At 41.7% G+C, this 17,424-nt stretch overlaps 1 protein-coding gene across 2 annotated transcripts in view; it reads right to left on the bottom strand.

Moving 5' to 3' along the window:
* Positions 1-17,424, bottom strand: part of Itgb6 (integrin subunit beta 6) — an 84,006-nt gene that overhangs the window by 46,593 nt on the left and 19,989 nt on the right. For both annotated transcript variants that reach the window (XM_045147551.1, XM_004651874.2), the window contains exons 5-7: positions 16,846-17,011; positions 15,873-16,034; positions 12,126-12,221 (exon numbers count right to left, since the gene is read on the bottom strand). In XM_045147551.1, coding sequence (XP_045003486.1) covers positions 12,126-12,221; positions 15,873-16,034; positions 16,846-17,011 — 424 coding nt within the window. The remainder of the gene's footprint in view (positions 1-12,125; positions 12,222-15,872; positions 16,035-16,845; positions 17,012-17,424) is intronic.

The raw sequence follows: 17,424 nt of genomic DNA, 5'->3' as shown, positions 1-17,424 counted from the left end.
CTCTTCAGCTTTTCACCCCTCACTTAACTGAGAAGTTGAGTGCCTTGTCTAGGCCCACAGATCTGGGTGATAGAAACAGATCTTGACTCTAGGCCAGGGCTCACTGTTTACCGTGAGGTTCTCCATAGGAGGAATATGTGCAAATGCCAACAGCAAATGAACATGAGAGTCCCATGAGAAAGTTACAAACTTAATTCCTTCTATGCATGCTTAGCAACCCAGATGACACAACATGTTTTCTACCCAATACGAGAAGGAGGAAAGGCTGTGACTGCTATGACTTCCAAACTCAAAGGTGACATCTTGAAAGAAATGCAGGGGGGAGTGAAAACTTGGGTGGGGTTGGTTCCCAGGAGACAGCGCCATGCTATTTATCTAGTCCAAAGAAAACAGTTCTTTGCTGGCGAAGCCTTGCTTTTGTGGCACAGTACGCTTCTTGCGGAGCTGTGACAGCCTGGCCCGCTGAAAGAAGTCCTTCTGAAGGCTCACTTCTCCAGGGGTCTTTCATTCTCCTTGTGTGGTTTGTATTTCACTGGTTTTCATGTTCATTATCAGTAAATTCAGGGCTGCTAGTATTATGCAAAAGTTTACCTCCGGGCTCCTCTATATTACCAGGATACCCAAGATTCCAAAAGGAACATGTAATTGTTTCTGGCAAAAAGGTAGCATGACTGTCTGTCTCCCTGTTGCATGCTATCTGCTTTGCCTTGGGGCTTTAGGTTGTCAGCATTCCACGGTCTGGCCGGGAGCAAGGGGAGTGTGCTAATTAGATCAGGTGCTTGATCTTGAAGTCTGCACCATCAATGACTAGGTGGTGGGCTTCGGAACTCCCGCACACTACCTGTCTTTCTCCCAGTCTGCCCAGAATGTAATTATCTTGTCAGCCAAGAAGCTGCAGTGCACAGCTGAGCGAAGGCTTGGCAGCAGTAACAGTGATAAGGGAAGACGAATGGACCCACAGTGCATGACTGTGCCGAGACACACAAATGCACTGAGAGGCATCGGGCAGGGAGACTTCGAGAACAAAGGGGCTGTGTGCAGTGTTTGTTACTGAGCACACCTCAGAGCTTCTCGCATTAAAGTTACCTTGCTTTTGGAGAGTGAGGGCATACCTTGGCTGGGACAATCAAATCCCCAAAGCTTAGAAAGTCATTTCCAAATGGCACATGAGACAGATTTCAGTGGCAGCCTGGATGCTATGAAGACCAAGGACAAGCAATAAAATGTTGGAAGCTGACTAGTAGGAAGGTGATGCAGGGCGCGGGTGAGAAGCCAGAAAGCAGGTGTGTGTGTGTGCGTGAGTGTGTGTGTGTGTGTGTGTATGCATGTGTGCGCACAGCCTTCTGAAGAGCCATTAGTCCTCCACACTCTTAGCTAGGACGTCGGTATATCCCTAGAGCTACCTAGAGATGCCGAATCTCAGTCCGCAGCCCACGTCCATAAACTCCCTGGGTGACTGGAAACACAAAGAAGCTTTTAAAAAGAATGGTCCTGGGTCCCAGCTTCCGAGATGCTGATTTGATCAGGTCAGGGCACAGCCTGGACATTGAGTTTATAAAACGGCTCCCGTGGCCATTCTCTTAAGCATCAACACTTGGGGACCACTGGTATTTGGAAAATAAGGACATTATGTTTTTAGGAACATATCCATAAGTCAGGGGGAGTTTTTAGCTGTCTTATACACTTGTGGCTTCTCTAATTTGCCACAAAGGTGATATTTGTAATGCCTTCTGTGTAAAGATTAGTATCATGATTTCTTCCGTTGGCACCAAGATGAGAGATCTGCTTTCAGCCTCTTTCTCCTATCCTGTCCCCTGTACTTTTTTTAGCTCATTTAAGGCTGGCTCTTCCCTTCCTTCCTTCTTTCTTTCCTTCCTTTCTGTTTTCTTTCTTTCTTTCCTTTCTTCCATTTCTTTCTCCCTCTTTCCTTCTTTTCTTCTCCTCACCCATACTCCTCCTCTTTTTTCCCCCCTCATTCTCATATTTATTGAGAAACATTGTTTACTGTGTCAGGGCCTCTGCACATGTCTCCTCTTATATAACCTTTCCAACTTTCAGGATGCTGTGTCATTATCACTTCTTGAAAGGAGTCCTCTCTCATGATTCTACCCAAGGAAAGTCTCATTCTCTTCCTTTTGGTTATTCTCCACAGCTGTACACTATTAAAAGTTGTACTTGGTTATTTATTACTTCTTTCTTACCTGCTTCCCACAGTAGACTTGATAAGCCCATGGGGACCAGGCAGAACGTGTTTTATTCCCCTCCATTTTCCCAGTTCCTATTTATAAAGTGAATCAATGAAAATGTACTGAATGAATGAGTGAATTAAGGCAGGAATCACCAAACTCTTTCTGGTGCTTCACCCATTAGCCTGCCACCTGTTTTTACTTAAAAATAAAGTAAAATAAAACTATACTCCTTTGTTTATCTCCAGTCTACATCTCACCCCACAGCAATGGTAGAGTGTATATTCATGACAGAAATAATAGGGCTCACAAAACTTAGATAACAATATGACCCTTTCTAACAGACTACTAGAAAAAATGCCAGGTAAAGTATGCCCAGCTGTGGCTTGAATCAGAAATGTCCTCCCTAGGCTTATATTTTGCTGGTGGCACTTTTTCTGGAGGCTGTGGGTCCTTTACAAAGTGGAGCCTGCAAGGAAATTTATGGAAGAGGGGGCGGAAAAATGTCAGAGCCACACATTAGGTAATGACTTGCAGAACATTTCCTCCTACCCAAACACCATACACGACCCATATACCCCAACAAGGAGGGTCCCTGTGGAGGAGGGAGGAGGCTAACAATGTTACCAACTTGACTGTATGCACTGACTACAAAAATAAATAAATAGTGGAGCCTGCGCTGGAGAGATGACTTAGCAGTTAGAGCTCATGCCTTCAGGACCTAAGCACACAGGTTTGATTCTCCAGGTCCCACATAAGCCAGATACACAAGGTGGCACATGTGTCTGGAATTTGTTTCCCTTGGCATGCCCATTTTCTCCCTCCCTCTACCTCTCCCCACACCCCTGTCCATCTCTAAATAAAATAAATAAATAATTCTTTTAAAAATCATTTTTTTTTAAGTGGAGCCCATCTAGCAGACGTAGGTCACTAGGGTAGGCACTGGATGGTTATGCAAACCCCTAGTTCCTGTCTCATTCTCTGGCCAGTTGTGACGTGAACAGCCTCTACCATGCTCCTGCTGCTGTGGGCTAAACTGCTGTTCCATACTTTCCTACCGTGATGGGCCAAAACTCTTTGACCCCGTGAGTCAAAATATGTCATTTTGCTCATGTAATCATCACAGTGACTTGAAAATAACTAATTCACCAGTTATAATTGAATTTCAGAGAAACAATGAGAAACTTCAAGTATGTCAGTTTTACATACTTATACTAAAATTATGTATTGTTTTCTTAAAGTTCACATTTAACTGGATATTCTCCTCACCACCTGTTTTTGAGGTAGAGTCTCACTCTAGTCACAGGCTAACCTAGAACTCACCCTGTAGCCCAATCTGGCCTCGAACTAACAACCTTCCTCCTACCTCAATCACCCAAGTGCTGGCATTAAAGGTATGTCATCATGCTAGGCTAACATATTGTACTTCTTATGCATAAAATCTGTCACTTCTACGGAATAACCATATAAACCTCTGATTTAATGAATGAAGTGTATTTAGAGTATTCAAATTCAACAAATGATTTTCAAAATTTCCTGTTTACTTTCTAGAAATTAAATATTTCAAAAGCAATGAAATATATTATGTTACAATTAATATTAAGCTCTTTATAGTATATTTTGGGTTTTCTCAAATCATTGGAGATGAAGTTAAAATAAACATAATTCTCCCAAACAGATTATCAATTCATGCTCTTGTGTGTTGATGCCACACGAGAGTGTTTCAAAGTCTATGCCAAATGGAAAATACTTGGTACTTAATCCAGGAGAGCTTGCTCATAGCTGTGATTCACCAGCCTGACGTGACATATACTGTGACCAATGCCACCATGGAAAGTTAGAGTTGATTGGCACCTGAATGAAATGGGAGTCCTTTCTAATTGTGGGGTCCAGAGGAAGCACAAATAAGGTCTTTCCCACAGCTTTGAGTGCTTAGAAGCTCAGAGGGGACTCATTCACAGATGGCAGAGGCCTCGGCCAAGGGACAATTCCAGGAATAAGAAAATGGATAGTAAAAAATAGTGAATTGGTTCCATGAAGGTTATAACATGATCATGCACAAAGTGCATATGTAAAAAAGTAAGTCTGGAGGCAAAAATATTTTAGTTATATAGATCCGGGGCTACTGGTGAGAGAGGACAAGTATGATTATTTTATTTTCTTCTTATTTATTTTTATAAAATGCAGGATTAAACCAGGGATCATAGGGAAGTGCCTACCACTGAGCTACATTCCAACCCCTCTTTCTGCTTTTTCAAAAATTATTTTTAATTTTTTATTTTATTTATTTGCAAGGACAGAGAGAGAGAGAGAGAGAGAGAGAGAGAGAGAGGGAGAACGGGCATGCCAGGGCCTCTAGCCAGTGCAAATGAATTCCAGATGCACTAGCCCCCTTGTGTATCTAGCTTATGTGGGTATGGGGGAATTGAACCTGGGTTCTTTGGCTTAGCAGGCAAGCACCTTAAGCACTAAGAAATCTTTCCAGCCCTCTACTTTTTATTTTAAGGGAAGCTTTTGCTAAATTGCTCCAAGCTAGCCTTGAACTTGTGATCTTCTTGCTTCAGTCTCCCAAGTAGCTGCAATGACAGATCTGTACTAACAGGCATGACTCAGTTTGCTTTTATTTTAAAACAGGTAACCTATAAATATGAGAACCATAAACCTGAATTTTGTAGGTTGACCTGGATTTTATGTTAGTCTTGTTAATAAAAGTGATTGATGTGCAGCTAAATACAATTTAATTCTTATGCCTTTCTAGGACTATAAACATATAAACTCATTTAGAAATGTGAACATATTTAATATGTACAGTATAATACCAATTATGTTAAAATATGCAAATGTATGCAAAGGAAAAGATAGAGAAGACTTTTTCTAAAATGTCAACAATGATTAGCTGAGGGGTTAGTTTATGAGTGATCTTTATATTTTGTGTGCTTTTCAGCATTCGATTGCACCCCTTCTCTTTTTTGTGCAAATTGTATATGGCATTTGTTAATCTTATATCCAGAGAAATATAGTTTGAAGGTTTTTACTTTTTAAACCCATACCTTCATAGTACATTGCTGGTGGGGAGCAATCACTTTGCAAAGCAACTAGAACAAACCCTGTAACTCTGAAGATGCTATTCCCCTGTGACCTAGGGACTTCACACATAGGTGTGGGTCTTCCGTAGAGAATACACACTCAGGAACGTGTGCAGCTGCAGCATCCACAGTCCTGCAGTCAGACATGACCCAGTGCCCTCCGCTACGGCAAGAACAAGGTTCCACATCCACACTCATGAGAATATGCAGGCAGTGGGTGGAGTCAATTGGAGTTACATGCATCTCCCTGCATTAGCCTAAAACACACAATACTGAGCGCAACTGTGTGAATGTGCTTAATTCCACAGAACATTCATCATACTTTCAGATGGTTAAAACAAGAAAGTTTATATTCGATATGACTATAATAAGAACATGTGTTAAAAGACCCCCAAGCCATTGGAATTCATACTAATTCTCCCTTCCTAGGACCAATCGTTGACCATTTAAGCTAGAGGTTATTGATTAGGACCACTCTTTAAACCAGGCTAAAAAGCAAGTAATGGCAATTATATATACATAATGAAATTTAGCTTATATTATATATATAGTATATTATATGTACTATTAATACATATCAATCATATATATATGATGATATATATATATATATATGATTGATATGTATTAATATATACATATATTTTAATAGCACAAAACATATGGTAAGAGTGATGAGCACTAAGTTCAGGATATTGGTGGCCTTTCCAGAAAGCAAGAGGGAAAGCAGAATTGGGTGCTTACAGAGCAGGCAATTGTATATGGGATGTTTCATTTCTTTAAAATACTTGAGCAAATATGGAAGTAAAATATTAAGAGTTGAGAAAACTTGACAGTAGATGTGTGTCTGTTCATTATGTTACTCTATTTTTCTGTATGCTTAAACTATGTCATCTTAGTAAATCTTCATCAGATCTCTTTTCCCTCGTTTGTCCCTCTGACTGGAACCAGGGATAATCAGTATCCTAGATGGGAACAGTTTTGGATGACTGGCCAATGACATAATGCTTCCTAGCTGTGTGGGTTCTTCTGATCATAGAGCAGAACCCTTGTCTCTTCAAGTTTACACATTTTTAAATGGCTCAATTCATCTAAATTAATAACAACAGTAAAAGACCCTAGGTCAAGCATTTCCTGCCTTTCAAGGACTGTCATTTAAAGGGAATTCAACTAATGGTTCTTTGCCAGAAGCTCTGAACGGCCCTTGGGCCCTGGGCTTGGTGCTGGTTACTGCATTGAAAGGCTGTTTTGCTGGTGACCTAGTGGTTAGGAGTTGACATGCTTTGGCCCTAGAGCAGCCCAAGTTTAACTGTTGACTTTTCCCAGTGGTTGAGACTATGACTCAGGTTATCTGGATCCAAATCCTGACTTTCACATACAATTTGCTTTGGTGTTTTGGAGTTTGGGACCATCGTTGGAGATTAAATGATAAAGTGAATAGAAAACTCTTGATGTCCAGGTGACCACCATATACCTGCTGGAGACATTCAGTACCACTTTGTTACCATCATCACCACTATTGCATGCCTCTCCGGCTCTTGTTTTCACAACTACCAAAGGGAAGGGCTTTTTCCAGCACTAAGATACTATTAGCATGAAAAACAATTTTAAACTTGCTAATTCATCTATTACGCATCTTAAAAGAAAGATACTGAACTGACATTAAAAAAAGGATCCTCAGCAAAACTTTGCCACGGGTATTCTCTCTAGAACAGAGTCTCTGTAATGACCTAATTTTATTTTTATTTAGGCTAATTATTGGTTTACTAGTCTGTGAGTGATGTGTGAGACTTTTTTTTTAATTTTTTTTAAAAATTTTTATTTATTTATTTATTTGAGAGCGACAGACACAGAGAGAAAGACAGATAGGGGAAGAGAGAGAATGGGCGCGCCAGGGCTTCCAGCCTCTGCAAACGAACTCCAGACGCGTGTGCCCCCTTGTGCATCTGGCTAACGTGGGACCTGGGGAACTGAGCCTCGAACTGGGGTCCTTAGGCTTCACAGGCAAGCGCTTAACCGCTAAGCCATCTCTCCAGCCCTGTGTGAGACTTCTTGAGGCAGGCATTGTACCTTATTTTTCGTGTGGTCACAAACTCTAGGTGGTGCTCATGACATGTCAGAAGAATGAATGAATGAATTAATGAATGTGTGAATGACTATTTTAGTCAGCAGCAGTTTGGTCCAGAGATCGCAGGTACTATGCTGATCTTAAAAGGTTTAGATTTTGCAGTGATAAAATCATCTATTCTTATATGAGTGGATCTAGTAGGGCATCTCATAAAGGTCCTATTTTAACTCTGTCCACCCTAATCCCACCACCCATTTTCTTGTATGTTCATTTACTGGAACGAGACTTTAGGTTTTGAAGGAAAATAGTACTATGTGTGAGCTAATGGGTAACTGCTGGTTTTTTGCTTGGTTGCAATTTATTAGTTAGCCTGGAAAATACTGCTAACAACTCCTGCCAATAATCTGAAGACATGAGTTTTATTTCCAAATCCTCCTGCTCTGAGGAATGTTTCAATTAATGAGGAAAGTATAGGGAGTGGGCTCTCCTCAGCTTTTGTTCCTAGATACAATCAATTAAGGAGAACTCAAAATCTTTTCCATTTACTTGAACTAAGAGCAATTTATTAACTCCGTGGAGATGTCATATAATCTGGAAATTATCTCTTACCCCAGATAATTTTATTTGCATTAGGATTCTGCAGTTGGAATATCCAATTATAGTATGAGATTGGCGGGATAGGGAACAACTTCTTAGCCTGGGCTCTAAACTGAGCTCCAGCACAGCTTGATCCATCTCGTTATCTAGGCTGAGATCATCAGCACCCATGGTAATTTCTCCTTCCCAGGGCAAGTCATTGACTGTTAGAACTGAAAGGCATCAGGCCTACTCTTTCTAGCTTATGAATACTGAGGCCAGAGAGATCACAGGGCTTTCAATGGGGCAAAACTGTTTTGATCTTTTCCAACAAGAACATTATGAAGCCAAACGATAATTGAGCAGTCTAGCAAGTAGCAAAGGGATCCAATTTTTGTCTTATTCCTCTGTTCCCTGTCTTCTTTCTTCCCTTGCTACAGTGAACAGCTCAAGAAAGCCAAGAGAAGGGGAGAAATAAAAACAGGGTTAATGATTTCTAAAAAAATAGAAACTGATGTACAATATGCAATTTTCACAAGCCACACAAAGGCACAAGGCCTGTGGAAAGTCGGGACTGCTCTTTGGGCTGTTTGATCTAATGGATGATGGAGTAGTTGCTTAGGGGTCGCCCTTCTAAAGGCCTGGTGTGAACAGAAGCTGTGGAGCTTCTCCGGCAGGTCTGTCTTGAGACAGATGGCACAGTGCTGCTTTTCTCTCTGGTGCCATCTGGGTGTGAAGGGGAAGGGCCAGTCTGGCCTGTAGTGTATCCTAGCAATGGTCAAATGTCCCCACCTGCTCTGTGTACCCAGGCTTCCTCATCCTTGACAAGTATTTGTCACACCAAACTCCAAGTCCCTATTAGGAACATTTGGTTCAGTTTCAGGAAAGAAGAGCTGCATTGTTTTGTTGTTTTTGAGGCAAGATCTCACTCTGTAATCCAGGCAGGCCTTGAACGGATGGCGACTCTCCTACCTCGGAGCCCCCAGTGCTGGTATTATGGAAGTGAGCCACCATGCCCAGCTTGTCAAGGCGCTTTTGTTGCCTTTCTCTTTTCACTCAACAAATTTTTACTGAGAATTCATGCTTAGAGAATTAGCATAAACAGGAAGATATGGGAGACTGCTGTTGTCCAAAAAAAAAAAAAAAAAAAAATCCAGTAACTGAAGGCTTTTTTTTTTTTTTGGCTCCAGAGGAAAAGGTCTCGTGGAGGTAAAAGTCTGCGTACACACACCCCTGCACTCATGCGTTACACATATCATTCAGTCTCAGTAACCACAGTGACATCACTTAGCACAGCCATAAGTGGCAGTGAGTGGACTGGAGGTCTTTACTCTCTAAGTGCATCATGTCTGAGCAGCACATCATAAACACCAGGCCGTAGAATAATTACTGCTATTAGCTTCACAAAGGTCTCAGCATTTCCAGCCAAATGTCAATATTTTGAGAAGATGTAGAATATTGTAAAACTTTGCAAATAACCTGAGATGATTAATGCTATGATGCGACAATGTAGTAAAGGATACTGCTTTCCTCACTTTTCTCTCCATATCTCCCTAAGAAGAAAGGACTGGTCAAATTAAACAGTCGGAGTTTAGGAGCCTGACGTAATCTGAATGTGAATTAGCAGTAAGTATTTAAAGAGAGCAGAGGAGATAAAAACATTTTCTTTTTAAACTTGGACAATTGAATCTTGATTCAAAATGGCATTTAGCACTAGAATGTAATACACTACCTACTGCTCAGTCAATTATCTATCATTATCTTTTGGACCCTGTAATTGGACAAACAAGAAGCTATTCCTAATAATAAGTTTGTTCCAAATCATCTGTTTGCTGGAGTCTGGGGGTGCACACTGCAGTCATATGGAACTGAAAGGAAAAACTGCTTACTGGGTCGTTTCCATTGTTTCTACAGCTCTGCTCGGGCGGCGTGCAGCCCCGCACACCTGGGCAGTCCCCCGCACCTTCCCAGAACCACTGAAACAACAGTCATTTCTCCTGCACTCCGCGAACAGGAGACATAAATCTTATTTGCTGCAAGACAGAGCCGCCATTGAACCTCACCCATCCCTTGCCTGCTGTGCAGGCACGTAACTGTGCTCAGCACATAACTCGGGCGAATAATTTGCCTTCTGGAATTTCCATTAGGTCTCACCACTTAGTTGCTTTATTTATCCTATCACTGGTTTTAGTTTTCAATGATTCTCTGGCAGTTATGATCCTTATATCACAGCTACCCGAACATCAGTTTGCACAGGCCTCCAGCATGCACAGGGCTCATTTTAAGAGATTTAAATGGAAAGGCAACACAGGCCATTATTGGTCTACTTTCAGTTTTCATTATCAATAAAACAAGAGATCAGCATTTTTGTGCTGTATGAAGCCTCCAGGGAAGTGCCACATTGCTGCCATTATCTTTAAACCAGGATGCCTCCTGGTCCCTTAATGCAGATGGAATGATGAGCCCATCAGAATGAGAATAAAATAATGAACCATTCCCTGTCATAGAGGGGGCTGCTGACCTGTTCTGCTAAGTGGCTCCCTGAAAATGTCCCTTTGAATTTAGTGGAGCCTAGATGACAGAGACCACAGATCATGACAGAACATAAATCTGTCTCATAATGAGATTAGTAGGCAGGCAAAATAAACGTCCTGCTGTTATATTAGAGGCAGGCTTTAATCTGGTGTTTTCCTTGGAAATGCTCACTCCTTTGCAACAGGGGAACCATGGGTGTAACTAGTTTAAATATAGCTGATTCTGTTTTGCCATATGGTAATTTTTCATTGTCCTCTATCTTTTTAATGGCAGTTTGGGGGAGGTATATAAATGAGTTGTGAGACTTAAAGACTATTACCAAAGTGAATTATAGGAGTCTGTGTTCGTGTTTGTTCATTCTGTTCCCCAGACTCCTCTTTGAAGGCCAGTTCTGTGCAGCTCCCTTTCCTCATTCTAAACTGAAGCCCTACTGGGGAGAAGGTGTTGTGACCCCCCAGGGTCCTTTCACTTAGGCCTTCAGGATCAAAGGAAGAATAGACTCTCTATTGTATTGGGAGGTACTTTTTAAAAATCTTTACTGCAATTCTATTACTTAAAACTAGTGGAAACAAGTATCCCATGCTAAAGAAAATGCTCAGATCAGGTGAACTGAGAATAAAAGCCTGGAGGATAGAGCCTGGTTGCAAGGGACTTCCTTGGTTTGTAGCAGAAGGCAATGTGGGAGCACAATACCTTCCTCTCATTAACTATGCAAGATAGCATCTCCTCTTGGATCCTTTCCCCAGAACCTGATGCAACTTCATGGGCTGCGCCATCCTGAAGCAGGGAGTACATTTAACTAAAGCCTTCTGGGAAATAATCTGAGGTTCCTGCCCTCGGCAAAGTTACCAAGCAAGTTAAGAGGTCCTTTCAAAAGGAGTGGGCAAGCGGACTCTGAATTTAGGAGTATTTGACATTTCTCCATGTAAGGCATGGACAGTCTTATGTCTGCATTTTCTGGTGCCCATGTTAAAGACTTCTTGATTCTCTGTGAAACTGCACATCACAAATGGGCCACTTGCTCTACCTCAGTTCACCACGTTTTGACATGCTGTTTTTCTTGGGTTAGCAAAAACCATAGACGTCTTTTACATCTGCATAGATGGCTTCCATTTTCTGTGGTGCTTTACAAGCATTGTTTCATCTGATAGAATGATTCCCCTTTCACATTAGTGCTTCTATCTGAAAACATGAACTACAAATGCAATTACATTAAGGAAGAAATTAATTTTTGGTCCAAAGGAACCTATCCTTTTCTTTTTCTTTTAACTTGCCACTTTACAATAGCTTGCAGTGGGTCTCTATCTGTGTCTTTTCTATGTACCTAGTTTGTAAATATCAAAGGACTTTGTCAGCTCCTCTCCCACTCATAATGTTGTCTCTGTTCTATGTTAACTCTCTCCTCATCAGATGGAAAGTTTGTTTTCCTGAAGTTTCGGTCCACATTTATTGGTACTCTCTTTTGTGGACCAATTCTTTCTTCCTGTTCCATTCTGTCTGTGTCCACTCTCCCCTTCGCCTCCATGTTTGTCATTTAAACTGAAAACAGTAAAGGAATCCACTTTGCCCAGTGCTGGACTTTGGGTATGTGTTAGTGATCCAAGTGTTGGTCACAGAGTGAACGTTGCATGGTGCACCACCTCCTTGTGGGAGTCCCAAATGATGCCCACTTACCTCGTACAAGTGGACTTGTTCTTGGGTCACAGCAAAGATCAGCAACACATTGTTTTGCACCAGCTTATCAATGAGCTGACCAATTGTTGGATATTCCTGAAATCAATACATAAATTTAAAATACCATCTTCACAAAAGAATGTAAACTGAAGGAATGTTTATTTTAACAGGCTCTTAGTATTGAGCATTTTCAGTGCTTAACAAGAATGCAATTAGCATTATTCTCTTAGTTGGCACAGTACTTGTGCCCTAAGCGTCCTACATTCACTAAGTCCTAGAGTCAGTTCCTGGCACTGGGCTGTGCTGTGTTCTCTTACTTCTCAGCAAACCACTTGGAACTTAATTCAAGGCTTTAGAGTGTCATATTTTCCACAGTAAAGAGACATTTCTTCCTCTAAGTGCCACTCACCAGCAGGCAGGAATGTTAGACTGGAGGGCAGGGCAGTCAGACCACGATGAATGTGACTGAGGTGGCTCTCGTGGCTCTGAGACTCTGACTGGAATTGGATGAAGTGGCGTGAAGATCGAGGAAGGGACAGTCTACTGGTGCATAACCCACTACACTTCCTGTCTGATGGGAGACATGGCCGTTCCAGTTCTTGGGTTTTATTTTGTTTCCTTTTTAATGTCATAATTTGGCTGTATGGGATCCTGCAGTACTTTACAAAGGACAAATGAAAACACTGTACTTCTGGTCCACTAATACATTCTTTCCCAAGTGATATGAGTACTTAAAAAAAAAAACAGGGCTGGGGAGATGGCGCAGTGGTGAAAGGCCCTTGATTGCAAAGTCTGCTGGCCTGGGTTCGAATTCCAAGTACTCACATAAGGTCATATGGCAAAATGGTATATGTGTCTGGAGTTTGTTTGCAATATCAAGGCCCTAGCACGTACACACACACACACACACACACACACACACACACACACTTTCTTTCAAATAAAAATATTTTTTAATTAAAAGAAGTTATTAACCATCAAATTTGACGATGATTTTACTTTGCAAGTCTGGAAAACATGAAGCACTTTTGCCTGTCATGTGATTCAAATGAGGATAATGCACAAAGAGGAGACATAAGTTAAACTGAGAATGTTGGGCTGGGCATGGTGGTGCATGCCTTTAATCTCAGCACTCGGGAGGCAGAGGTTGGAGGATCGCCTTGAGTTCGAGGTCACCCTGAGACTACATAGTGAATTCCAGGTCAGCCTGGGCTAGAGTCAGACTCTACCTCAAGGAAAAAAAAAACCCTGAGAATGTTGATTATGATTACCATCAGCCAAAAGGGAGTAAACTTGAAGAGACCCTCCTTTCACTAATGCACTGTGTTCTTTTGTCGGCTCTACTGGAATAGTTTTGTCTAAAGTTTGTTACATACAAAGGTTGAATTGAGAGAAAAGTCTAGCTTGGCCCAAGTTTCCCTACTGTAAATCTGGCTATATCCATGTTCTCCATTGCACCTGGCTTTTTTTAGTAGAGATACCAGATACTATAATTTTCCTGAGTATGACGTGATCAGCCTCCTCTGCTTTTCAGTTGCTCAAACTTTAGTTTTCTTCACCCTAAAGCTTAAGTCTCTCCAGTGCCAGCTCTTCCTCACCTCCATGTGCCCTGCACCTCTAATTCTGCTAATGTGCATTGCCAGGATCGTACCACCTAGGATGCCATTTCTATTTGAATGAAATCTGTTGGTTTAATTCATCACACCCAGCTCAAGGCCAGAAACTAGGCCCTATAATTTCATGGTCCCAGGGATTTGGTTCAATTTTGAGTTCACAAGAAATGCTCCAAGGACCCAGGGGGCATGGGAATGGTCCCTTAGCTTCTGTGCATGTGCAGACACTTACGTAGCAAGAGTGAGGCGAACAGTTATTAGATGAGAAGGTCACTTTAGAGTCCTATGATATCCCTGCTTGCAAGGTATCTATTATGGGGCGTTTAAAAGAAAGAGATAATGGAAAAGGATCCATCCATTTCTCAATCTCCCGTCCCTTATTGATGAAAAGACAAAACATGACTGTTCTGCATCATGCTAGTCTCATGTGAACAGGCATAGTGTAAGACCAAAGAAGATGTGTGTTTGAGGAAACTGATCACAGGCAGGAAAAATGCATGTTGAAGTTTAGAAATTAAGGTCAAGGAATGGTATTGAATAATTTATTAGGGATTGGAATTGGAGAGAGTCACTTTTTCAGTTGACATCAGAATTCCAGATATATGCTTCTATACCATTATCATTTTAAAAGATTCCTTAGATTTTCTGAGCCATATTACTTCTTGTGTTAAATGTGGATAGTATGACTTCCTTGGGTTGATGTCTCTTAATTTAATCAATCACATGCATATGTCAACACCCACTGTGTTCTAGGAACTGTGCTGTCAAGAAACAGAGATAACAAACTGGCTTTGGCCATGTGCCAGGGAGAAAGACAGCTGTAAGAAAACACATTTCCTTATAGAGATGTGCAAGAAGACATGACATGTATGGATCAGGGTGAAATGAGAGGCAACTGCTTTGGGGTGTAGCTAGCAGGAAGGGCATTCGGGTAAAGGGAATAACATTGGCCAGTGTAGCAGCAGAAGTCTGCTCATGGAAAGCAGTTTGAATACTCAGGTTCTATTGAGGTCAGGTGAAGCCATATATTGTTGGTCAAAAGAACACTGCCAGTTTTACCTTCTTTTGAGACCATATATTATAGGTAAAAAGAACTCAGAAATCTTTATTTTATAAAAGCCCTAATTTTTATTTTATTACTTTACTTTTTAAATTAAATTTATTTTTACAGGGGTATATGGTATGCATGCATGTGTATGTGTATGTATGTATGTATGTGTATGTGTGTGTATATATATACATGTTCACATGTGTGTGAGAGAGTATGCCTGCATGTGGAGACCCGAAGTTGGTGTTGTGGGGGTCTTCCTTAATTGCTGTCTGCTTTACTTTTTATTTTTGTTTTTTTTTTTTGAAATGGGGTCTCACCATAGCTCATAACTCATTCTGTAGTCCTAGGCTGGCCTCAGACTCACAGCCATCCTACCTTCACCTCTGGAATGCAGATGTTGGGATCAAAGGCATGCGCTACCACACCAGGCTCCGCCTTATTGTTTTGAGACAGGGTCTCTCACTGAAGCTAGAGCTCACCAATTTAACCAGCTCCAGGGATCTCCCTGGGTGCTGAGGAGCTGATCATGGCAAGCACTTCACCGACTTCACCACACTTGCACACAGTCCCAAAATGACGATTTTCAATAATATCACTAGCATTTTTTCAGTGACAGAAAATAAGCTGACTGTTACTAAGCACCAACCAAGCAGTACCTGATTAGTCGTTTCTCTGGAGCCCCATGGCCTGTGGCTGCGTGGCTTGACTGGGACAGCCATTCTCCAGAAGCCCTGGGCGGTACTGTTCTGGCCTAGATCTCTCCTTTGGGGCCAGTAGTTGAGAGCAGAAAGAGCTGCTTGTGTTGCTTTGTGCTGGCCCCAGGATCATTGAGAAGTTGGGGACATTCTGGAATCATATATGCCATAACAGGCTTCAACTTCTCTCACATCCCTACCACCTACTTGTGGTCTGTGGGGAACCCCTGCTGCAAGTGAGCATGACAGAGAGCAATTCCTAAATCTTAAATCTGCAAGTCTGCATTGCTTACACCAAGTGGGCATTGTTGTATGTGCTATCATAACACTTGTTGCTTCATTGGTCTACCTGTGGCCCTGAAAGAAGGACATAATGCAGGTTACATACCAAGACAGCTGACATGGAGTACTCGTTCCTGTTGTCCAAGTGACAGAGCCCATCATTGGGAATGACAATGCCTGCCAGCTTGCTGTCCATTCCAAAATGAGAATCAGCATCACTCACAAAAACTAGGAGGTGGAGAGAGTCGTTCCGCCAGCCAATTTTTTCCTGAAGTGAGAGAAAAATCTTGGGTTGCACTGGAGACTGGCAGGCCCAGACCAAATGAGGATCAGTGCTGCCTAAACACTTCAGGTTATAAGCAATGTATTGTTAGTCTATCCATTTTAGCCTTTTTGTCTATTATGAATATAGTATATAGAATGTAGTAAAAATATGAAATGCTATGGCATTTGCTCTTTCTTGGATAATATTTTCAGATGATTTAAGCTTCTGAAAAAGGTAAGTGTGTAACAGTATTGGGTAGGAAGTGATTGAGGAACACATACAACATTGACATCTAGTGTCTACATGAGCCTGCACAAAAACGTGTGCACACACTTGCACACATATGTGTGCCTGTATGAACATGCATACACACATCACATGCACATGCAAAAAGGAAAAAGGAATCAACTGTGGAAAAAATAGTGATTAGTGGAAAGAAAACAGGACTCAGGGGGTAACGTGTGTATTGCACAACATGAGGACCTGAGTTTGGATCTCACGACTCCTGAGCCCTTCGGTGTGATAGAGCAGCTGTCACTCTAGGGGAGGCAGAGAGGAAAGTCTCTGGGGCCTCTGGACAGCCAGTCAAGCCTGGCTGGTGAGAGTAATAAGGAAGACAGCTGACGTCCAACTCCAGCCTCTACCGACATGTAGATACATGTACATATGCACATATATGAACATGTGTGCCCTTACACACATACGTATGGAAAAATCAACAAGGAAGGAAAATTAGGTTAGCGTTCCAGAGCAGATTAGTTAATACGAGTTGAAGTTCCTGTCAGCAGGACGGACGCCGCTCTCCCCAGCATACCCTGCATACAGCAGCCTGCATAATTGCATCAAATCCGCCTTCAGGAGTGTCGATATTAGCAGAAATTTTCTGTTTCCTCACGATTTCATTGAATCTTTCAGCATCATCCGTCAATGGTAAAATGTGTTTGAACCCAAATGTAGGTAAACAGGTATACGGAATACTACTGCAAAAGATATACAAAGATTCTTGAAATACAAATAGCCTAGCAACTTTTTTTCAGATTTATTTTGATTTACTTATTTATTAGTGACAGAGAGAAGAAGAGAGAGATACAGACTGAGTGAGAGTGGACTTGCCAAGGTCTCTAGCCACTGCAAATGATCTCCAGACACGTGTACCACCATGTGCATCAGGCTTACATGGGATCTGGAGAATCGAACCTGGGTCCTTAGGTTTTGCAGATATGTACCTTAAGTGGTATGCCATCTGTCCAGCCCCCTAGCAACTTTTTTTTTTTGGTCTTTCGAGGTAGGTCTCACTCCTGTCCAGGCTGTCCTGGAATTAACTATGTAGTGTCAGGGTGGCCTCAAACTCATGGCGATCCTCCTACCTCTGCCTCCCAAGTGCTAGGATTAA

The sequence above is a fragment of the Jaculus jaculus genome, chromosome 4 (genome assembly GCF_020740685.1).
Source record: "Jaculus jaculus isolate mJacJac1 chromosome 4, mJacJac1.mat.Y.cur, whole genome shotgun sequence".
NCBI classification, from domain to species: domain Eukaryota; kingdom Metazoa; phylum Chordata; class Mammalia; order Rodentia; family Dipodidae; genus Jaculus; species Jaculus jaculus.
This window is presented reverse-complemented; position numbering and strand designations above follow the sequence as displayed.